Source organism: Puntigrus tetrazona, chromosome 19, assembly GCF_018831695.1.
Source record: "Puntigrus tetrazona isolate hp1 chromosome 19, ASM1883169v1, whole genome shotgun sequence".
Lineage (NCBI taxonomy): Eukaryota > Metazoa > Chordata > Actinopteri > Cypriniformes > Cyprinidae > Puntigrus > Puntigrus tetrazona.
The window spans coordinates 15376486-15400002 of NC_056717.1; the positions used below are offsets into that span (position 1 = coordinate 15376486).

At 37.3% G+C, this 23517-nt stretch overlaps 3 protein-coding genes and 2 non-coding genes across 6 annotated transcripts; 3 read left to right on the top strand and 2 right to left on the bottom strand.

Annotated features, from left to right (window-relative positions):
* Positions 1-151: 151 nt before the first annotated feature.
* Positions 152-2177, bottom strand: rpl14 (ribosomal protein L14). The gene is made up of 6 exons (XM_043218318.1): positions 2115-2177; positions 1431-1532; positions 1192-1286; positions 582-681; positions 342-395; positions 152-253 (listed from the first exon to the last, which is right to left on the bottom strand). Exons 1-6 carry the CDS (start codon positions 2115-2117, stop codon positions 188-190), a joined length of 420 nt encoding a protein of 139 aa, XP_043074253.1. The 5' UTR covers positions 2118-2177; the 3' UTR covers positions 152-187.
* Positions 2178-2984: 807 nt separating this feature from the next.
* trnap-agg lies at positions 2985-3056 on the top strand. The gene has a single exon. It is a non-coding gene; the product is annotated as a tRNA-Pro (tRNA).
* Positions 3057-4151: 1095 nt separating this feature from the next.
* LOC122324102 (1-acylglycerol-3-phosphate O-acyltransferase ABHD5) lies at positions 4152-7920 on the top strand. Its single transcript, XM_043218317.1, has 7 exons — positions 4152-4211; positions 4600-4685; positions 4764-5172; positions 5262-5410; positions 5754-5865; positions 5962-6148; positions 6229-7920. The coding sequence occupies exons 1-7, from the start codon at positions 4171-4173 to the stop codon at positions 6340-6342; spliced, it is 1098 nt and encodes a 365-aa protein (XP_043074252.1). The 5' UTR covers positions 4152-4170; the 3' UTR covers positions 6343-7920.
* Positions 7921-8709: 789 nt separating this feature from the next.
* Positions 8710-8781, bottom strand: trnap-agg. Its single transcript has one exon. It is a non-coding gene; the product is annotated as a tRNA-Pro (tRNA).
* A 3733-nt stretch (positions 8782-12514) lies between these two features.
* Positions 12515-22358, top strand: topaz1 (testis and ovary specific TOPAZ 1). 2 transcript variants are annotated; one of them, XM_043217082.1, is made up of 19 exons: positions 12515-13655; positions 14415-16917; positions 17041-17111; positions 17293-17348; positions 17638-17740; positions 17882-17922; positions 18048-18134; positions 18261-18324; positions 18410-18561; positions 18638-18730; positions 18840-18955; positions 19043-19109; positions 19246-19417; positions 19693-19793; positions 19876-20041; positions 20120-20272; positions 20976-21179; positions 21295-21472; positions 21550-22358. In XM_043217082.1, exons 1-19 carry the CDS (start codon positions 12890-12892, stop codon positions 21758-21760), a joined length of 5304 nt encoding a protein of 1767 aa, XP_043073017.1. In that variant the 5' UTR covers positions 12515-12889; the 3' UTR covers positions 21761-22358. The 2 variants fall into 2 exon arrangements, with proteins under 2 accessions (XP_043073017.1, XP_043073018.1); XM_043217083.1 differs by having other exon boundaries at positions 12516-13154; positions 14907-16917.
* The last annotated feature ends 1159 nt before the right edge of the window (positions 22359-23517 follow it).

The following is a 23517-nucleotide window of genomic DNA, read 5'->3' on the forward strand; positions in this document are numbered from 1 at the left end:
CATAACTAACGCATGCCACCATATTCATATTGCACGGATCTTAATGTCCATGCCTTTTCTCTTCACAAGATCAAGAACAGTGCAAATCCAAAAGAAGTCAATCCAAAAGTACAAAGTCAGCTTCAAAATCAAGACAAATGGACAAAACACATTTACGAGTTTACAAGTCAAACACGTTTATTAAAGTTTATGCTTTCTTTTGTGCAGCAGCTTTCTTGAGCTTCTTCACCTCGTGCTTGATCATCCTGTTCCTCTGCAGAGAAAAAAAAAAAAGAACAGGTAAGCTTGTAATCATCTGACAATGCAGCATCTTTTTTGTACAACAGTCTAACAGAACGTACCATTTTCTTGGCCTTCATAACCTTGTAGCGATCAAAGTCAGACATTGCGGCCCTCTGTTAAAAGAAAATTAGTATGGTAAGAAAGATGCAGATCACTGGCGAGAATGTTGCAAATGTCCCAAGAATCAATCTTAAAATTGCTGGATTAAGATAAAAAAACAAACAAAAAAATGTTATTTGGATGATTGTTGAACGAATAGCAACAGTGCATAAGTGCAAGAGATCAGAACCAGAGCATACCTTCTTTCTGGCCTCAATTTTCTTGGCCCAGCTGCTTTCTTCCCACTTCTTGTTGACTTCTGCCTTTTCCCAGGCACGCCTCACGTACTTCTGACGGGCACTGAAGAAAACCAAAGCGTTAAAAGGTGACCAGTCAGACAAAAATTAACTAGTGCTCAGGGCGAAACTGCCACCAAAATTTACAAATGTCTCAAAAAAAAAAAAAAAAAAAAAAAAAATGGCCACTGTTCAAAAGAATTAACAGCATTGTAAAACAAATTAGATTTTTTTTAAAAGGAAAACTGAAAAGTACACTTTGCATTTTACCATCACCTTTACATTAAGTGAAAAGGTCTATTAAGTCTATTAAGAACACAGAGCCACTGAAGTGACCTTTTTGTTAACATTTAAATATGAAAATGCAAGTATAATTTAAGAGATTACTAAAAAGCAGTTCAGAAGTACAAAAAGAAACCCAACCATATCCCTTTCAAAGTTCAAATAACTTCTGATGTCGGAACATTACAGAGAGAAAATAAATCCATTTTGTCATTTGAAAGCAGAGCAAAATGCAAGCATGAAATACATGAAATGCATCCCTAAAATATGAAGACTCCAGACACAAACTCACCCGTGAGGTACTTTGATAACGTAGTCAGTGAGCTGCAAGCACTTGAATGGCATAGACTGTCTCTTCACTCCAGTGCATGGGCCATCTACCAGTGCCTGAGGAGAAATAAAAACTCTGTTAGACTCTATAAAACTGTCACGTGTGATTTAACCATGCCGTGTGTTTTCATTAAGCTTTTTAATGTGACAAGACTGTGCGCTTCGTATTACATACACAACACAGGAATATTCAAAACTCACCCTGTTTTGGTCAATGACATCTATAATTGCCACTAGTTTGCCTTCGTAAGGTCCGAATGCAACAAAGGCAACGCGGCCGATCTCGACAAAACGCTTGAACACCTGAAAATTAACATACAGGACGAAAGAGATGAGTACCGATGCGATTTCATTTAAAAGTTACACAAGTGACAAAAATGACAGCGATAACGACTGGCTTCACTATTCATTCCCAATTCTAATACATAAGAACATCAAAATGCATTTCAGGCAGTCTTTCCCTTTTCACAAGTGTCTAGCTTTATATCCCCAGCACAACTGTTACGCTAAGGATCATGCATGCCTCCGTACTAATTAACTACATTCAGCACGTTTTAAAACGCATTCATTTCAGGACTAATTTCTTAGATACTTTAGCATCACTTGGTGGCAAACGAGTACGAAAGTCGACTTCACAGACTGACGGCTAATGTATGTGCAGACTACGCTAACTCCGGCCTAACCCTCTCCACCACGTTGTTTCGAGACATGTCTGGAGCTCATTTTCTCACCGATAGCGCCACAAGATCCTCTAACGCTACAATAACACTATATGTGTGGTCTTTGTGTTATTAAAACACACTTCTGGTGCTTTCTCGGTCTGTACAATTTCATTAAACACCGTATTTATTTGATTTTAGGCTCCGCGTAAGTGAGTTCACTCACCATGATGGCAGACCGTGGTAGAAAAAGGACTAAAGCACTTCCGCTCTGCGATGAAGAGCCTTCCGTTTGAGTACTGCGCACGCGCGGCGTCTACAAACGCGTAAAAGCTGCATTATTACAGCTGTTGGTTTTTTATTTTTTACATTTTATTATACACAGGCCCGAGAATGTGTTGTAACATTATTATTGTTATCGTTATTTATTAAAAGAAAGGATAATTACAGGCAAGGTTATTTTTTCTCCATTCTGTATGGACGGGGTTTTGTTTCCTTGCCGCTGTCGCCTCTGGCTTGCTTTGTTGGGGACACTTAACTTCTAGTGACTATCGTCGAATTGATTACAGAGACCGTCTCTGCATTTAATAACAAATTGGTCACTCTCGTCAATATACATCCCCGTCATTGTATTCTTCTACCATATACTGTACAGTGCTTTGATGCAACCTGTGTTGTTAAAAGCGCTATATAAATAAAAATGATTGATTGATAAGTACAAAAAAAAAGTACAGTGTAGGTATATCAGAGACCATGTGATGTTGCAGTGGCCCAAAGCGTTTAATACGAACTGTTCAACAGAACATATCCGAATTGCGGTGTGAATAACGTTGTTTGAAACAAATCACAGAATATATATTTTAGTACATTTCATATATATTTGAGTAAACTTATAAGACTTCTCGTGTACTTACATTAAGCAAAAACAAAAGTTTGGTGTTTAGTGCTGGAGTTGTAATGAACGCAGTTTAATGTGTGTCCACTGGGTGGCGGTAACAAGCAGCCGTCAGAGACTCAGTTACACGCAAATACACTTTTTACTATAAACGTGGCAGGTTTGTTCTGAAATGAAATACTTCTGGGGTGTCTGGAAGGAGGCTCGTTGGTCTAGGGGTATGATTCTCGCTTAGGGTGCGAGAGGTCCCGGGTTCAAATCCCGGACGAGCCCTTCACCTTTTTTTCCCTCCCAGATCACTGTCACAAAAATGGCAATATTTTTATTTATTTTTTTATATTACGTATCAAAATTCCAATCAAATCAAATTCAAATTTTGTCACATACACATACATACATGGTATGACATGCAGTGAAATGTTTTTTACAACCGTCCAGCATCGGAAAGAATTTAATCTAGTCAATAATACAATATATTATGTTCTCATTAAAACTTATCTTCACTGATTCTTTGTTACGTTTGCTGGTTTTCAATTAAAAGATTAAATAGGCCTATAATGTAATAGCTTATAATAATTATTAATCATTTAGAATTTATTTCTTAGCAATAAAGAATCAGCCGTTAGACCTATATCACTTTGGCATGTGTGATAGGCCTTCTTTTATACACATCCATGAAATGTTTTGTAACAATATAAGTTTTTAGAATCAAGTACATCATATGCTTGCTGACTAAAAGTATTTTCTTTAAAAAAAAAAAAAGTAATTTCTTATAAAAATTTTTTTACTTTTTATTTTTTTTACTTTTACTCATCAAATAACCCAGAAAAAAAAAAAAAAAAAAAAAATATATATATATATATATATATATATATATATATATATATATATATATATTGTAGTTAACAAAAACTGTTTTCAACAATGATAATAAATCAACATATTATTTCTGAAAGATCATGTGACACTGAAGATTGTAATGGCAATACAGCTTTGCCATGTATAGAATAAATTACATTAAAATATGATTATATATTAAAACGAAAACAATTATTTTAAATTGGAACAATATTTCACAATATTACTATATAATGCAGTTTTGATAAAATAAATACAGCCTTGATAAGCATAAGTGACATAAGTGAAAAGTATTTAAAAAATCATTCTGACTTTTGATCATCTAAACTTTTGAACAGTAGTGAAAATAATTTGGAGAGTTCCAAAGTTTCTGCATATTACTGGCTTTAATAGAGATATTTCTCAATGAATATGAGCTCTAACCAAAAGTAGGTGAAAGGTGCATGTTCGGCCCTCGGGGATCTTTTTTGACCACTTCCCTATTTCCCCTGTCCGTGGTTTAGTCAGGGATGACAATACATGAGGAACTATGAGAACAGATCAACCGGAGTTTGTGCTTACACAGAGGAGGTAAGCTGTGCACCTATACATTTCTATACGTGTGCGTTCATGAAATATACAGATAAATGTTAGATGATGCCAACTTTCTTCCTTTACACATTGAACAATTCTATTCTGTTTTACTTGCTTGTAGTTGGCATAACGTTAAATGCATACCTAAATGTATATGCAACAATATTATGACAATAGAAAATGTAGAAAATGTTAAATAAACATATAAGCAAGCATTGCGTAATCAAATTGGGAAATACTCAAGGGACATGTTCTAAATATTAGACAGACAATGTTCTTACACAAGAGCCAGAAGAATTATGAAAAAGGAGATGGAAACAATAACAGAAAAAAAATCGATAAATCTCAATGTGTGCATTTTGTATCTGTTTGCTGTATATGACAGGTCGTGGTGGATCTCCAGCTGGCTGCCGTCCTGGTGTCCCACCTCGCTCTCTCATCTTATTAAAGCAGAAAACACAATCCTGAAATGTAAGTGTACTATGGTAACTCCTAAAGGGTTTCTGATTCCCATACAGAGCATTCATCATCTCTGTTGCATTTTTTTAGCCATCAAAGTGAAGTTTACTCAAGGATATGTTCCCATATCTAATGGCAACTACATATGGACTCTTGGCTTTAATGAAAGAGAGCGCTCACCTGACGTCTCAGCCTCTGGGGTTCAGTGCCATCAGGTCCCACTGGTGCTTTTACATGGTTTTGGGGGTGGAGTGGGTCTGTGGGTAAAAAACCTACCTGCCCTTGCACTGGAAGGAAGGCCCGTGTTTGCCCTGGATATGTTGGGTTTTGGACGCAGCAGTCGACCGACTTTTGGCAGGGATGCCAAGGATGCGGAGGAGCAGTTTGTACAAGCCCTGGAGGACTGGAGAAGAGCAGAGGGGTTGGAACATATGATTCTTCTGGGCCATGATCTTGGAGGATATGTGTCTACTGCATATGCCCTGAAATATCCTGACAGGTGTGTTTGGAATTTAAAAAAAAAACAAAACATTTCAGCAATGCTGAATCGTATCGTTAAGTATACTAGGATATTTTTTATTCTCACAGATTGAAGCACTTAGTGTTGGTGGAGCCATGGGGTTTTGCAGCAAGACCAAATGTTCAGGAGCGTTGGGTTCCAGTCTGGATTAAAGTATTCGGGGCAGCAATGAATCCATTTAATCCTCTTGGTCTGCTTAGGCTGGCAGGCCCGCTGGGTATGAAACAGTGTTATTATCATTAATGGAAACTAAAACATATTTGAAAAATTAAAACGAAAAAACAAAAAAAACGAAAAAGAAAACTTAATAGAAGTATGAAAAACAAAGTTAAAAAGCACACAAATAATAAAAAAAAAAATCACAATTAAAATTAAATGAATGTGCATGTGTTTTTTTTTCTTTAAATAATCGCGAGGTATAAATTCACAACGTGAGAAATAAGGATGCAGCTAGAAAAACAAGTCGCAATTAACCGCAATTGTGATTCTATAAGTAATAAGTAAATAACTATGATTTGGCTGTAGTATGATTACCTTTTCCTAATTTATTTCTCTTTCAGGTCCTTTGTTGCTACAGCTTTTGCGATCAGATTTTAAGCAGAAATATGCTTCTGTATTTGCCGATGACACGGTGACTGATTACATTTACCACGTGAACGCGCAAACGGCCAGGTAGGCTATAAATTGCCAAGCCCTATGGAATAACTACTTTCTGACCCCACAGACAGAAATCAAACATTGATACTAATATGTCTTGTGATTGGGCAGCGGTGAGACGGCGTTTAAAAACATGACAATCCCATACGCATGGCCTCAGCACCCCATGATGGATCGCGTCGAGATGATCAGTCCCTCTCTTTCTATGACCTTCATCTACGGATCACGTTCCAGCTTCGATGACCAATCAGGAAAAGCCATTCAAGAGATGAGACCCAACTCACACACAGAAATCATAGTAAGTTTGATTTCAGAGATCGCATTGTCTTCCCCTGTAAAGCTCCCCACAGTCAGCTTTTTCTTTCTAATTCTTTCAAGGTCATCCAAGGTGGGGGTCACTATGTATTCGCTGACCAATCGGACGACTTCAACCAGGCGGTGCACAAGATATGCAATAATGTCAAGCACATAATCAATGGGAAGGATGAATGAGAAAGAGAAATGAACAAAAAAATGCATGGTAGAGTGATTATGAGCCCAAGTCGTGTGTAAGGGACAGAGTTGTGAAATGAGAGACAGAGGAAGATGAGGTAGAAAAAAATACAAAAGGAAACTGAAAACTTCTTTCTCTATCATTTATAGCTTTTGCAAGCGTATGTTGTACTGTTTTAAAATGTAGGGCCCTATTTCAATAATCTAAGGTCAAGGTCTAAAGCACTCGTACACTTAGTCCATGTTCACTTTTGCTATTTAAATGAAAGGAAAAACTTCTAGAAAGGTTGTCCCTATTTTCTTAATAATGGGTGTGTTTTAGGCATAATGTGCAATAAACCAATCATAGTCTCATCTCCCATTCCCTTAAACAGCCAATGACGGCTTTGCTACTTACATGGCGAATTTACAAATTCAAAGACTGAATGCAAGTGAATATGTTCCTTATTTACGATACATGCAATTAATATCTATTATGACATGTAGGCATTTTTTATTTATGTAGCCTACACAATAATAATATGTTACACGGTAATCCTTTAATTTTCAATATTTATCATGTTTGTGTGCTGCTGCTGTATGTGTGTGTGTAATAAGCAGAGTGTACACACGTTGTGGACCTGCATATACTAACACGCTCTTTAAATAACAACAAAAAAATACTATTTAACTTGCCTCAAAATAGCAACGCGCCACCAATGTGCCTGAACACACCTCGTTTTCACACCAGCATGCCCATGAGCACTTAAACTGGCGCAAATGCATTTGCTATTAAAACAACGTTGTGTAAGTGAAAATAATTTAACGTTATTAGTACTTTTTTTTTATATTACCATCTTACTAATACTTATTCACTAATTCATTGCTTATTCTAGTACTAAAAAGTTACTACTACTTATTAAGTACTATACTTATTAAGTACTTAAGATACTCATTAAAGGAACAGTTCACCCAAAAACGAACATTCAGAAAATTCATATAGATTTGGAACTACTCGAGGGTGAGTAAATGATTACAGACTTCTTCATTAGATACAAAAAAAAATAATATTTCAGTAGTGAGTAGTAGCTTCTATTTTGTTACTAATAACAAATTTAAAAAAAAAAAAAAAAAAAAAACATGACCATCATTGAGATATCAACTATTCAGTTTTGACTAGTATGTATTCTACTAGCGACTGTAGACTTTAATTTGTATGTGCTAGTAGTAATTCAATAGATACATGCTGCACTCACACCATGTCGTAATTCCGAGAAGATAACATGACATTATCTAAATTATGTGTTTCTATGGCAACACTATCAACTCCAAAGCCCAAACCAAAGCCCTCAAATGCTCCTGAACTTGTAATCGCTTAACTTGTAGGTTATACTATTTAGTTATAATTGTAAAATTATGTTTATATAGATTATATAGATCAATGTATTCATCCATGTTGATGAAGCTTAAATAGACCAAAAAAATAATCTTTGTATAATTTAGCATCTTTAGGCAGAGCTGCCCAGCCTTTCAACTATTTTGAGGATTTTGGGGTGTGTACTATCAATAGCAACATTAATATTGTTAATATTCATTTTAACGCCATGTACTGTATATTAAATATTTAAGTTGAAATATGTTTATAATATTTAACATTGTGTTACCATATTTTTTCCTGTATTAATTTTTCATTTAGTTACATTTTTTTATTATTATTATTAATATCAAAAGTTTAGATAAATGTTAAAAATAATGGAAATTCATTTATTTGTCAAGAGTCACGACTCACAAAGGAAAGGCAATCCTTTTTTTTAATTAATTTTTTTTTTTTTTTATACACCAACATTAACTTTTATTTGACTTTTTAAATATACTGTTAAAATACATGAATATGAATGGTGCCTTTGGGATTTAGTCATGTTGGACATTACATTATATGCGTTTACTATATTTGCATCTTAGTTTATTTTGAGGGGTTTATTTTGACTTCTCATATAAAAACACACAGTATGTCAACCAATCATTTTAAATACTTCAATATTTTTTCACTATATTAGCAATATTGGTGGTCAACTGTTACAGTAAGCCTATGTGTTAAATACTAAATTATCTGCAAATAGGCTAATCCAATTTTACCAGATAATTTGCTCTACCGCTCTCTTTAGCATAAAAATAATCTGTTATCGAACAAATTAATAAAACAAAGCAGCATAAAATAATGAAATGCTAATACTACAAAGTGATATTGCGGACACAGAAGAAAATTGATTACCAGTAAAGTGGGACTCTAAACATAACATATTTGAAGTATGTCACTGATATGTTGGCAATATTTTCGTTACATTGAGAGAAGTATTTCTGTGCCATTGTGAGCATTTAAAAAATTAAGGGCTCGTCCGGGATTTGAACCCGGGACCTCTCGCACCCTAAGCGAGAATCATACCCCTAGACCAACGAGCCTCCTTCTGAAAAACCCAGAAGTATTTCCTTTCAGAACAAACCTGCCACGTTTAACGTAATAAGAATATATACGTGTAGCTGAGACTCTGCTTGTTACCGCCACCCAGCGGACACACATTAAACTGCGCGGAGCATTTTTTTTTTTTTTTTTTCTAGGCATAGTTATGGAAGCCCGTTTCCGCCACTGAATAATAATAATAATAAAAAAAAGGTTATTGCGACTTTTTATCTCACACTTCATAATTGCAAATTATAAAATCAGAATAGCAAGTTATTATGTCGCAATTGCGAGATGTAAAGTGGAAAATGGCATACAAAGCTGTTTATGATAAAAAAGTAAGGATCCCCCGTGTCCTGTAAGAGTCGCATCTCGTGGTTTCCTATGGTGCTTTGCCAGAAAGAAAGTGTCGCAAATAAGAGAAAAAAAGACAGAATTCTGACTTTATATCTCGCACTTCTGAGAAAAAAAAAGAAGTCAGAATTGTGAGATAAAAAGTCGCAATAACCTTTATTTTTTATTCAGTGGCGGAAACGGGCTTCCATAGTAAATTGAATGAATGAATATTAAATGAAAATAATTTTTTTCGTTTATCTCATATAGCAGAGGTATTACCTATTAATATTGTAACGCACATTTGTAGAAAGCTATAATGTATGTTTATTTTAGTAATGTTTTTTATCTCCTTTTTCTTCCTAATTCCTTTCCACCCACCCCCAGTGTTATAATAATGTCATTATTTCGACCACAAAGTGTGTCGGCCCACCAGGAGAACGGATTTCAAGATGGCCGGTCCGGTCTGGCCCTGGGTGGGAGTCTACCAGGAGGTGCTTGCTAACTGTAGTATCCATAGCGTCGGCATAATCATGTACATTTCTGGCACTGAAAGAAATTTCTCGCTGTAACTTCCATAATCAGACTGAAAGGGTTTATGTTGAAAATCAAACTGGAAAACGTCTATAACAAAAACTTTGGGACTTGAGTTTTTTTTCCCCTAGCTCTTAACGTATTCTGGTACCTTGTAGGCTAGCCTATACACAATCTTTGTCCAGGCAGTAGCTTTATTTTATATTCAGTTTTGTATGTTGTAAACTCACAAATCATTTGAATAACAAAATATCCAATGCAATATATATTGCTTTAGTGATTCCTTATTATTTGCTTGTGAAGTAAATATGAGTGGTCTTTAAGGCATGTTATACGTGTTGTATAAAATGTTCATTTTAAGCAAAACACAGCGAGTTACCCTGTTTTTGTTTCAGGGATGAATGTACCATCATCTTCCTGTTCATCACAGAGTCTGCTGATAAAATCAGAACATCATTAAGACATCAATAATAACAAAGTACACACAAGCATACACCGTAAAAAAAATTGCGTAAAAAAACCCTGAGAATTTGCTTGCAGAAAATTACCAGGGCATTTTGTGGTAAAATTGTATTTCCATCAATTTAAAAACGGAAAATTCTGTAAATTTAAGGTACCTCCTCCTGTTTATGGCTATACAGCAATTTCTGAAACTTTGGCATACTGTAGCATTAACAAAAAGTTTTACCTCTAAAAATCTAAGATATCTGATTTTATTTATACTAAAAACAAACAATATATAATAAACAGTCCAATAAATGAAACACGTGTACACAAACCAAACGTTTATTTTACTACAGTAAATGTATTCTTCGCTTAATAGCTTTTAATAATAATAATAATAATAGCTGTAATAGCTTTTGTATTACATGAAAATACAAGCACAAAACTGTAATACTGCAAAATAATTTTCAAAACACCAACTAAACATGCATACATGCAACATTAAAACAATGTTTTGTTTTAAATAGCATTGTGTACAATATTAGTGATGCACGGTCAAAACATTGAGCTCCATAAGCAAAATAAAGAAACCAAGTCAAATCAAAAGAAAAAACTAAATCAGGAATACAAACATGGCTGCAGCTTTTGTCACAGGTCCACACTAATAAAGACATTTAACAATGTGCAGGAAGTGATACTATTAACACTTGTTGCTTTGCATTTAAGAGAAGCAATCCAGTTCAAGCTCATTTTTGGAAAAAGCTTATACCTTCCATGGATTTTCAAAAGGATTTTCGGTGGTCTTGGAGGATTTTGATGTTTTGTTCCGTTCATCTCAGCCTTTGACCAGGATTTATTCCCAGGAAAATTCGGAAAGAAATGAATACTAGTTTAAATGTGCAAGTAAAAAAAAATTACACTGAGAGAGTAACACGCAGACAAGATTAAGAATTAGCATCGCACCACCGAGATTTTGGGTGTAAATTTATTCTGAAGCAATATTTTCATCAGTGCTTTTAAATACTTAAATCTGCATTAACTTTACAAAAGCCTAATTTACAATGCATGCATGTTTTGATACTAAAAACGTTGGATGTTGACATTTGAAATTAAGTAATAAACCGTGCTTTAAATGAGAAATTAATCCACCAGTAGGTGGCAGTAAGTCACTTAATAGTGAGTCAAAGCAATTGAACCGAATCATTTAAACGGTTGATTCATTCAGGACGCAAAAAGTGCTGTGGCTTGTAATGATTTTTGTTGCCGAAATAGAGCAAAAACAGTCAATATGTTGTTAAAAACGTAAGTCTCTTAATTAACTTGTTTATTGAACAGTTATCTCCACAATTATCTATTAAATCAGAATCAAATCACTGTGAGGACATGCAAAACGGTTAACGGGTCCAACAAATGTACAACTAGCCCATTAAATACAATAACGGCGTTACTAAAACAGGTTGTGCTGCATAAAATAAAAGAACAAAAAGTAAATTGAAAACTTAATATTTTACCTCAGGGTCGTTAATCCCTCTCCGGTGAAGTAATCCGTGTGTTGATGGCGGTTGCTTCTTCCGCACGCGATTCGCGCCAGAAATGTGACGCACCCACAATAAATTAAACTAATAAAACACTAAAGTAAAAGGGCACAGTCACATATATTCACATTATCTCCACAATTAAATCGAAACTGGAATCAAATCATTGTGTCGTTGTGTGAGGACATGCAAAACTGTAACGTTAAATTAAACTCAACGGGTCTCAACAAGCTAATAAGATATAGCACCTAAATACAATATCGGCATTAATAAAGATTGTAAAGAAGAAAAACTAAATCCTAAACTTATATTTTACCTCAGAGGCGTTAAACCAATCCTTCTCCGGAAACTGAATGAAGTAATCTGCGCATTAATGGCGCTTGCGTCTCACGCGGTTCGCGCCGCAAGGATCTTGCACCCACAATGCAATGCGTCATTAAAAATTACGGAAAAACACCTGTAAACTAAAAATACGGAGAATTCAACTGAAAACGGATTTTTTTAACAGTGTAAACAAACCACATTCTCTGTGCTTTTATGTACTTCTTTTGCTGTTCCTGTAGAAAAATGTTGACATATTTCTAAATGTTTTGTGTGGTTTGATAAAAAAAAAAAAAGTGTGCTTACACGACAGCTGATTGCTGTTAGCATTGTTTTCCAGGCTGATGCAGTTATGGACAAAAAACAAAACAAATACACAAATAATAATTACTTAAATTTTATCTCTGATTCTTCTTCTCACTCTTTCTTTTACCTGGAAATACCTGAACTCACACAGAAAAAGAAAAAAAAAAAAAAAAACACAAGGACAGCATCCATCGTGCGCTCTAAAATCAATTGCGCATGTCTTGCGTCGAAATTGGAAGTGGGAGGTTTTTTTTTTTAATCTTTCGGTAATAATCGCTCAGTGGCAAGGACAGGTATTGAGGAGCTCATGTTTCATTAATACTGTCTTTAAAAAAAAGAGAGAGAGAGAGAGAGCGAGAGCGGTTTATTGTATGTGCTATACAGTATTATCGCGTTCTACCAGCTTTATCTGGGTTGATTTACGTGACTTTGGATTAATGCGGCGCTGCCTACGAGTCAAATGCGTTTGATCTTTTAATTAAGTCCTTCTTAAATCAACAATTTACGCTCCGTATAAACTGTAACATGTTTATTTTGCAGCGCACTGGGGAGAAGCGAGTTGTTTTTTTCGGGGTACGAGTTTAGTTAGCGCACGGATGCGCGTTTTCGTTAACGTTAGTCGCTGTTGGCTTCAGTAATGCTTCCGTGCGGCGGCGTTTCGAGGATCAAATTGAAGAGGGATTCGTTTAAGCTCGGTAGCAAATTAGAGCCGAGTAAACGCAGATGGACTGGGCCTAAAAGCGTACAGGTTCAAGACCAAGCCAGTTGTCCGGCTCCGGAGGCAGCAGAACCGAGCGCCAACAAAACCGACCGTGAACTTCTGTCCCAATTTGACTGGGAAGCGAGCTCCACACAAGAGGGCCGCGATCGGCGTAACTGCGGCGAAGGGGGTTTTAATCAAGGTACTTTCCCACCCACAGTCAGTGGCGTTAGTAACTGTCAGGGGGTAGGAACGAAAGCTAAAAGTACCTGCACTGAGAGTCAGCCGTTGTCCGAACATAGAAAGGAGTTCTTCTACCGTTTGCGCTTAGCTTTGTGCTTGAAACGTCGAAATGGCGGGAATCGTGCGATGCGGGGGTCAACAGAAGCTCAGTGCCGCGCGCTGTCGTATATAAACAGTAACGCGTCGGTCGAGTCAGATCACGTTTCCGTTAAATCCACTGTCTGTGAGGAATCGGTGGAACAAACCCCGCCTGCCCAGATAGATCCGCATTACGATAAAAACACCGAGGGCCCAGATTATTCGGGGCACGAAAAGCCTCGTGCCAGGAGGGGGAGACCAAGGAAACCGTTTATTGATAATTGTGGTGGCCCTAATGGACAGGTGAAAGCTACCATCAAGACGGACGCTCGGCGAGGCCGTGCAAGTAGTGCCAGGCGTGCTATTTCTGCACAAACACCAAGTAAGGGTCAAGACCTTCCCATACATTCAAATAAGTGGCAGTACAGTGTGCAAACATGTTTATTTACAGACTTCATGTTTCAAAGTCAGTTGGGGTAACTACGGGCTCTTGGAAGTGGTGTAAGAGATAAGCAATAGTTTCATTATAAGGGCATTTACAAAATTGTATTGATATAGTGGGGTTTTTTTTCACCCAAATAAATTCTATTATTTACATTACCATATTTTTTTCAACATAATTGAAGCTTTTTATAAAAAATAATCCATGTCTGTGAGTCTATATAATGCGCAAAAGTAGATTCTTAATTACAAAATGTCATTGTAGTGGCAATCCATCTGGACCCAGTTAATAAATCAAGGGATTGGAAGTGATGGTTTATAGTTTGTTTATAATAAACATATGCAAGGGTTGTTTCAATTAAAAAAAACAATGATTCATTCACTGACAACACATAAGCAAGGTTGGTGTTGTTTTTGAATAATCGACTTTTGGGTCACTTCACTTGTATTATATTGCCACAGGGATGGATTTTCCTTCTTAAAATCTTAATTTGTGTTCATCTGAACAAATAGACATTATGTCTAGACACACAGGGGTGGGTAAATGGAAGAATAAAATTTTGGGGGTGAGTAATTCCTTAAAAATAAGATTCATTAATGGAATTTAATAAGAATATCAGGGTTTGGGATGGCATAGCTCTTCATACTAGTATCGCATTTTTGCTCTCACGCTTTTCACTTTCTTTGTCTCTTATTGCAGATATTAGTTCAAAACATGAGCTGAGACGACAGCTTAGGTCAGACACAAGGAAAGCCTGCAAACGACTGGTGAAAAATTCGTGCTGTGCTTTGTGCGGTGATGTAAAATACACTCCTCCCCCTAGTAAGAATCCGGCCCCTTTACTCAGTCACAGATCTAGAGCTGTCCACTCCAGCCAGACTGTGTGCCAGAAAGATGATGGTCAAATCGCAGAATCCCCGACCGCGATGAGTTTCCGCTTCGAGAAATACCCCATGGTGAATCTGTGCGATGTAGCCAGAGTGTTTGACATAGCCTCTCGTGATTTCTCATATGTCTTACCGGCCGTACTAAGACAAAAGAGGAGGCGCAAAAGAGTGCACTGCTTAAGGAAACAATTAAATTTTGTTGTGCATCCTCATCTCCACGGCATCAAGGAGTATAGAAGTAAGATTGCCAACCAGTCCTGGGAAGTTTCCACACCAACCCATAGCTGTGCTTCTTTTTCATCAGGTGATCTACCATCTGGAGCTTCGGGCACATACATTTCACACACAGCTGAGACTCCTGGTGGATCTGCTAAGGAATGGGATGCTTGTCTCGCAAGGAATCCAGACTCCGAGAGTATGAGACAGGACGACTTCAAAGGAACTGACGCAGTGCTCCCAGGGTCTGATGACAGTGGCCCTGTTTTGCATTTCTGTGAGAAAGACAAGGCCTGTCCAGTGACAAACATCTCTGAAAGTCCTACCAGCTCGACACGACGTGTACCACCTCTAATACTCAGACGGGTTGCTGTCAGTGGTTTTGGTTTGAGAGATGGTGGCGGTAATGATGATGAGGGTAAGAACAGTGGTCATTCCCTGGATGAAGAGAAAGAGGAGGACAGTAGTAATGAGGATTCTGACAGTGAAGTGAACTCGCCTGAGAGTTTCTCCTGCCAGCGAGTGCAAGCCTACATATTTTTCCCTCAATCATCATGTGCTCGCACATACAAGACCTGGCCTTTCCCTAGAACAGGCCCTCCTAATGAACTCAGGTCGCCCCTGCACACTGGACCCCGATGGATTGTGGCCACTTCATTTCCTGCCATCGTTCAAACATCTCTCAGTGGAACACCTGAATGCTTATCAGATAAAGATGTTGAAAACAAACTGTCCAAACCCACAAAGCAAAGCAAAAGCAACTCTAAAACGAGAGAATTGTTGCCAGGTGAGCCCACGTTAGAGGTGATGGAAAGAACTCAGAAAAGTCAAGCACAATGTCTTACTCCAAGTCGTACAGTGACACATGATAGTTTTATTTCGAGACTTGCAGAACACAACAGTTGTAGTTTAGAAAGCAGAGACCTACTGGAGCAGCAGCCTTCTGCATCAGGCAAAATGCTGCCCACTTGCACAGTTGAAAAGACTCCAAAAGATCAAGTGGAAACTCTTAAACCAAGAGGTACATTGAAGCAAGATAGTTGTATTTTAAGACTCTCAGACCAAAACAGTTGCAGTTTAGAAACTAGAGACCTACTGAGCAAGCAGCCTTCTGCATCTGGTGAAACACCACCCACTTGCAGACCTGAAGGGACTTCAAGGGGTCTAGTGCACAGTACAAAAGTCACTTTGACTCATGTTTCCATACCTGCAGAGCCAGAGTCAAACCAAAGTTTTAAGAAGGCTTCAGAGGATGTTCTTGAGTCCTCTGTACCTGTAGTGACTGTACAGGGTAACATCTGCAAGTTTAATGGTTTTGGCTATGCAACGTCATTAGAGGAGTGCAGCCTTTTGAAAAATCATTGCCTGCTCAAGAAGTTTGATCAGAAACCGTTCGAAATTCAGGCTGATTTCATGAGGGAAGAAGATCAAAAATTGTCGAAAGGTGTTTCGCATCTCGAGATCACTACTCTTCCTGTTAGCCAAACCTCAACAGCTAAGTCAGTTGAGGACCAAGAATGTAACGGAAATAGTGACGGACAAACTCTCTATAACCCTGGGTCGCTTTCGGAAGCATGTCTTAAAGTAAACATGCTAAAAGCACAGCATTCTTCTTTAGTGACGTCAACTTACACAATGGTTCAGGATGCCACACTGCATACAGCCGGCAGCAATCCTGACTGCTCAGGAGAAGAGAAGCAAAATCAAGAATTTGACACCTGTGCATTCAAAGACTCCTCTTCTGAAGATGAAAATGAACAACTCACTGGTCTGTCATTAGATGACCCTGTGGAACATGCTGCTCTGAGCTCTCAGTCTGATGATGATGGGACAAGTCAGATGAATGATGAAGACGACGACTCCACCCCTTCACAATTAACAGCGGTTGCTGACAGCTTTCTGGATGTTTCTCGAGCATATGAAGAAGACGTCCTTGTGCTAGATGTGATACAAGATGATCCAGAGTTGTTTGGGGCTGTCACTGAAACTGTGAGTAAACAGGGCACGTCAGCAGAGGAGAGTGGAAAGGCACTGCCACAGACAGAGAAACTTCAAACGGTGAACCATTGCAAGATTGTCTGGGACCTAAATTCAGATGGGTAAATCATTTAATATTTAATTATTGTACATAATGAGAGAGTACTTTAAATTCCAGAAGAAGGAGTTGCAGAAAGATTGGCGTTTGCCTGAATATTTTCTTCTTCTTCTTCTTCTTTTTTAAGCTCCACTGAGTCTAACCCAACTGCTGCAGAAGTCAAGACAGACAGTCTGAAAGATGGTGGTTCTCTAACAGGTCTGACTGAAATATTTTAAACCATGTTTATTTGATTTGTTGTTTATGTCCTAATGCTGATTTATGCATTTAATTAATGTGTTCAAAAGTCCCATTGACTTTATGCATGTCTTAAATATTTGGTCTTTTCCTTTTATTTATTTATTTTTTAAGTGAGACAACTTCTGTTTCCCATCCACAGTTAAGGAGACTTACAGAGAGCAGCCTGTCCGGGAAATGAGTATTTCAAAATCAGAGGTCAGTTTGTATGTTTCTAAAACATTTTTGTATTTGTAATAATATTGCTGACAATTTAACAACAATTATCAACATAATTTGCTTTCTATTTGGGCATTATGTACCCAAACGGTGTGTTGTTTAGAGCAAAGAGTAGTAAGAAGGTCTCTTCAGGCAAAAGGGACAGTAAGATTTAATGGGAAATCTGTTTTTTGTTTAAAGTGGCACAGAAATTAGCAATTTTTTAGCATTAAATAATATTTTTGATCTGAACACATTGTGGTGTGCTGACTATATCATCTTCTTGCAGAATTCCACAGACTGCAATAACAATAAAGAGATGAAACAACCAAATGGTATTGCAGGAATAAACACAAGAGCATCAAGACTTGTGATGGACACATGCAGCAACGGTAGGTCACGTTGAATACAGAAAATCAGAGATGAATCTAACTGAAATTTTTCTAGCTTCACTTGAGGATTGAGTATATTTGTTTATAATGTATGTGTTGAAATAATACAAGTAGAATGTCATTTTCTGTTTTATGTTCAAGGGTATGAAGTGACTCCAAAAGAGAGAACTTCAAGCAGTAATGTGAGTATACACCATCTGTAACGTGGATAGATAAGAGAGCTATTCCATTCATTCACTTTACTGTTTTTGAATGCTTTGTATGCACACAAGCACATTTCCAACCAGACTTCTCTCTGTGTCTTCAGTATTGTTGGTTCTACTTTAGTGAATATAACTCCTGCATTCGAAGCGTCTGTTGGTTCCCGCATGTACCGAGAGATGGAGATGAAAAGGTGTTTATGTCATTCTGGTGCAGCGTTTGTTAATGAGTGCCCCCTTCTTGTTATTTTCAGATTAAGTTGTGCCTTGAGTCATTAATTGTAGGCTATGATTGCCTTGAAACTTGTTTTTTGTTTCAGTTCTGCATGAATACAGTAAAGAAGTTCTGTCATACTGGGAAACAGTCTCTTATTCTGCGTGCAGGTAACAGGGCTTTATTACAGCAGTTCTGAATATGAATAATTCCAGGTTGACTAAATAGCTTTTCTATCTGTCTTCCTATGTCAAGTGGAGGTGTTTGTGGGATATTACAGCAGTTGTTCTCCCAGCGTCAGTTTCAGCCAGGAGATTGTCAACTCTCTGTTGTCGTCTCTGCTCAATTTTTGTTTGCTGGGTGAATTTCAAGCAGTCGTTAACTTGCTTCTCAAACACACGAGGCTGGTAAGTGTGGTTGCTTGGAATCATTTGAGGGTTTTTTTTGGAATCAAATTTTTATATATTTTTTTTCTTATGTCAGCCTCCACCTGAGATTATTTTAGACATTTTTAAACTTGTGATGGAAAGGGGACTGATTAATTTTGTACCTGAGCTCATTCATCTCACCTCAAAGGTAATGCTCAAATTCAAAGCATCATAGTGTTATATTTATGCAGTTTAGAGTCAAGCATCTTATATCAGATTAGCTTTAATGTCCATTTAATGTGTGTTTGTATGTTTAGTTGATCGAGGCAGGATGTGTATTCAGTGTGGATCAGTGTGAGGTCATGCAGAATCATCTCCACATGATGCAGGTTCCTCGACAGCAGATGGACATTTTCCTTGCTGTTAAATGCAGGTATGCATAATCCGATCACTTGCAGTTTTGTTGTTTTATCATATTACATTACAGTGAAATCATCATAAGATATTATTAAATTTGTAGAGCTCTGGTAACTAATCCCCATACCTCTGAGCTGTCAGATCTGGCCCAGTCTGTTGTTAGAGTTGAGGTAAGATCCCTACCTCATTTAATAACACTTCTGTAGACTTTTTATTTTTGAATACTGCCATTTAATATTAAAATGTTTTCAATGTAATACATTTGTGTATAATGTTATGTTTTTGTTTGCCTGTGTGCGTGGCCAGATGCTGAAGCATCAGGAAGACTGGGCTGGACTGGCTCTTTTATTCTGCAATGTCTGTGTGGGGTCACAAAGTCAAATGGAACTTAACAGGTTTTGCTGCTGTGTTACCATGGCACTGCTGAAGGAGCCCAAAGGCAAACTCACCTTACCGTATGAGCTGTTTGCTGAATCAGGTACACATTGGGAAGTAATTATGATTAATAGTAGCACTCAAAAGTTTGGAGTAAAAGTTTGGAATTGAATCTAAAGTGGTTTAAATATAGTCAGTTTGCGTTACATGAAATGTCCTAGGTTTGCTATATTTTTAAATAATGTATCAACTGGAATGTGAGGGCTCCTGTTTCTGAATGATTTCAGTTATCTGAACTAAATCCTGACAGGATTATTAAAATTAATTTTGATGTTTGAAAGTTTGGGGAAAGTGGATTGTCACGTCTGTTTCTGTCAGTCTGTCAGCAAGTCTTGTCCAATGACATGATAAAAACCATCCTGGGAAGAATTGGAGTCTCTCTGATCTTCAGGTACCACAGGACACGGGACTGGAACAAGGTGTGTCCTGTTGGTGTAAGCGTTCTGTACAGCAGTGACCTTTGACTGACTGCTGTGTGTACCGTGTCGTGCATGTGCTCAGGGAGTGAAGCTGGTCAGTGTGATGTTCAGACTGCACATCGAGTTCGTCACTCTGAAAGGGCTTATGGGGAATGAGCACAGGGTGTCTCGCTGTCAGCTGGTCACTATGGCAACGGAGTTCTTCCTCCATAGCGGGAGTATTGAGGGAGCTCTGAAAATGCTGAGAGGTAAAGGGGAGATTTTGTGTGTGCTGGTCGGAGTCAGTAAAGAAGGAATCATTTGTGTATGTGTTTCTGTTCCTGCAGCTGATGGCTGGTTTGTGAGCTCCAGCATGTGGCCTTGTGAGCAGGCTGACGTGAAAAACAGAAAGCATGTCCTGACACTCTTAGCTGGGAAAACATCACACAGAGACGCCTATGAAATTCTTACCAACTTACCTGGAATCAGACAACCGATAGGCGAGTTATTGTTAATCACCATTTCTTGTTGCTATATACTAATATTTTTGTGTGTGTTTTTTTCGTTGTTGGTTTTTTTTTAACAAGAACACTTCACTGTTTTTGAAAATAGGCAAATTTTCCAGCTCCTCTAGAGTTAAACAGTCGAGTTTTACTGTTTTTGAATCCATTCAGCCGAGTCTGGCAGTAGCACTTTTAGAAGCGGCTTAGCATCGAATCTGATAAGACCGTTAGTATCTTGCTCAAAAAAATTACTAAAGAGTTTAGATATTTTTCCTATTTTAAACTAGACTCTTCTGTAGTTAAATAGTGTACTAAGGTACAATGATATCACACAGTGTCTGAAAATAGTCCCCAGCATTGCACTGCGTAATTTTGTGCCTGCTGCATCCATGGTACAGCAGCGAAGTGCCTTGATTATTGGCCTAGAAAATCCCAACTTTTCATTTTCGTCTTAGTACACAATGTAATTACAGAAGAGTCTAGTTTTAAATAGGAAAAAATAAGTAAACTAAATTTTTTTTTTTTTTTTTTGGAGCAAGATGCTCAATTAAATTCAATGATCTATGCTAAGCTACAACTAAAAGTGCTACCACCGGACCCGGAGATCAGCTGAAATGATTCAAAAACAGTCAAACTCGACTATTTAACTCTGGGGAAGTTGGATGCTGCATACAAATTCAACTTGAATTCACATTTTCAGATGGTGTGCAGAAAAACGACTACGCTGAAACATTCAATGCTCATCTGCGTCTGTGCTTGGTAAAGCAGACATTACCGGTCGCCGCAGATATTCTTGAGTTCATGCTAATGCATGGTATGGTGCCTGAAACCCTCCCGTTACAGAGTCTCATCCATAAACTAGGCAAACAGAACAACTGGAGCCGTGTGAGGGCCCTTTTTAAACGTAAGATAACTACACACCGTCTCAGAATCAACAGTTGCCTGATTTATTTTTTGCAGCATTCAGTATTGCTCAGCATGACACACAATATCATGTATACTGTTTTTGTGTGTTTCAGGTGCTCAGTCAGCAGGGTTTTACTCTGCAGTGGTGTGTGAAAGGGACTCTTTGTTTCTGCCATGTAATCTCAGTGAAATTGAGATGACGTTGGCCTTCGAGATGTTCATCACCTTGATTAATACTAAACTACTGGCCCCTGCTGAAGCCTTCCAACCATTTCTAATTACACTCAGACGGTAAGTGTATATAATAGACAAATGAGCTTGCAAGCACTTCAGTCATGATTTGTGAGTATGTGAATTGTTTGGTTTAGGCATGCCGATATTGAGGATGTGACAGAGAGTGTGTACCTGGCAGCCGGTTGTCGGCTTCTCTCTGCCGCTCTCATACCAAACCCCAAATTGAGCATCCGCTACTCAGCTGTCAATAAAAGCCAAGAACAACTGTTTCACCTCGACCCTGCATCTGCCCACAAATGGTTTTTGCAAAACGAGCGGTGGGCACGAGAGATTTGGGCAAGCTAGCATACACAAACACACACAGACATTCTTGTGAACAGTCCGAAAAAGTAACAAATGTCTAAGTCTGATCAAAGGTTAGTTTATGTTACAGACTGTTGAAACTGAGACTTGTCGAAACTGGTTGCACAATGTTTTGTGGTGTTTGTTAAAATGTTATTGAAGGACAAGACTGCTTAGTTTTGAGTTGTAAAAAGAAAGGTTTTGTAATATTTAGTTTTATGTTCTTAATTTCGACTTCCATAGATTTATGTCGGAGTCTGCAAATATAAGTCGTTCATGTGGGTAAAAACATTATCTAACAACAAAAAGAACCCCCCCCATATTTTGTGTGTGTGCGTGTATGTGTGTTTACAATAGTTTTGAGTACTGATAAAGATTTGACAACAGAGTTACTTTCATTGTTAGCATTTGTTTTACCAATCGGTTGTCAAATTTATTTGGTGATTAAACTGCAAAAATGATGGTACACATGGTTGCACTGAAAGGCACTTATGTACATTCATATAAAAGACATTTCATCATTGGATACAATTTTGTCTAGTTCTGCAATGTGCACGTTTCAGTTTGTTCAGTTTAACTGAAAATCACAAATAAATTTAAAATCAATACCAATCTGAAGTCAGCCTCTTTTTGTGGTATTTTGTCCACAATGGTTTTTTTTTTTTTCAAAGCTATTTCTATGTATGTGTGCCTTTAGGAATACATTGCTGTATGTATGGGACTTACTCCATTAAATAGTCACGGCTAATGGAAGTCTGTTTGGACAAGAAGTTTTCTTGTCACTGATTTGGTAATAAATGGCTCTGTGTACAGCCAATGAGAAATAGCTTTAAAAATCAAATGTGAATCTCTTATTTGAAAAGCAAAATAACTCTCATTTTGAAGTACTGAATGTAAATTGTCTTAAAATATATATTCTTTGGTCTGTAATAAGAAAAAAAGTAACATTTTAAAAATTAACTATTAGTGGACAGTGTAAAATATGTGTAACAATATTTTAAGACTTGCACAATTTATCTGTATTAAATTAATTTCTCTCATTGGATTTTGTTGATTCAAAAACTGATAACTAGTACAAAAAAACTCTTATTCTTGGGAAGGAATTCTAATTCACACAAAAGTATAATTTTTTACTTAGAAGTTTATGGATTTATCATCAATTCCAAAGCATATGCTCTTAATATTTTATTATTGTAAATATCAATTAATGGATTTTTTACTGCAGGCAGTAATGGCTCCTTAGTAGTTTAGATGGCACATTCTCGGAGTCTGATTACACCACATGTTTGCATGTCTAGGCTTAAGGTAAAGTCAGGCAGTAATATCCATTCACATTCATTTATAGTTAATTGAATCTCTGCTCTCTAAAACAATGCATCCCAGTAAGATGAACCTAATGGCAAGATTGCCATTATATATTCAGATTCTTAACCTGTTTGGAGATTCAAGAACACATTCCTACATGTTCTTGTTTCTGGAAAAACATGCGCAGCATTAGAACTGAAATACTGACCTTTTTTTTTCTTCCTTTTAATTAACTGAAATTTCCCTTTAAGTCATAGAAATGACTATTGCTGTCTTTCTTTTATTAAAACGCAGGGATTTTGATTTATTTGGTACACAAGGACCTTTGGACCAATTACCTGTGATTGGTTTTGTAAAATTAGTTAATGACAGCTATATTTAACCAGGACCATTCTTTTGAAGATGAAAACTTGAAAGTTGAAGAGGACATCACATAGTCACAGGTTGATGTTTGA

Excerpts from the sequence above, each read along its gene's own strand:
- LOC122324102 (XM_043218317.1), top strand. The coding sequence starts at position 4,171 with ATGAGAACAGATCAACCGGAGTTTGTGCTTACACAGAGGAG. Across the intron at positions 4,212-4,599 it reads TTTGTGCTTACACAGAGGAG|GTCGTGGTGGATCTCCAGCT; the intron begins GTAAGCTGTGCA and ends TGTATATGACAG. Across the intron at positions 5,866-5,961 it reads GTGAACGCGCAAACGGCCAG|CGGTGAGACGGCGTTTAAAA; the intron begins GTAGGCTATAAA and ends GTGATTGGGCAG.
- topaz1 (XM_043217082.1), top strand. The coding sequence starts at position 12,890 with ATGCTTCCGTGCGGCGGCGTTTCGAGGATCAAATTGAAGAGGGATTCG. Across the intron at positions 17,349-17,637 it reads TGAGTATTTCAAAATCAGAG|AATTCCACAGACTGCAATAA; the intron begins GTCAGTTTGTAT and ends ATCTTCTTGCAG. Across the intron at positions 18,956-19,042 it reads TTCCTTGCTGTTAAATGCAG|AGCTCTGGTAACTAATCCCC; the intron begins GTATGCATAATC and ends TTAAATTTGTAG.
- rpl14 (XM_043218318.1), bottom strand. Across the intron at positions 1,287-1,430 it reads ATGTCATTGACCAAAACAGG|GCACTGGTAGATGGCCCATG; the intron begins GTGAGTTTTGAA and ends ATTTCTCCTCAG. Across the intron at positions 396-581 it reads AAATTGAGGCCAGAAAGAAG|AGGGCCGCAATGTCTGACTT; the intron begins GTATGCTCTGGT and ends TTCTTTTAACAG.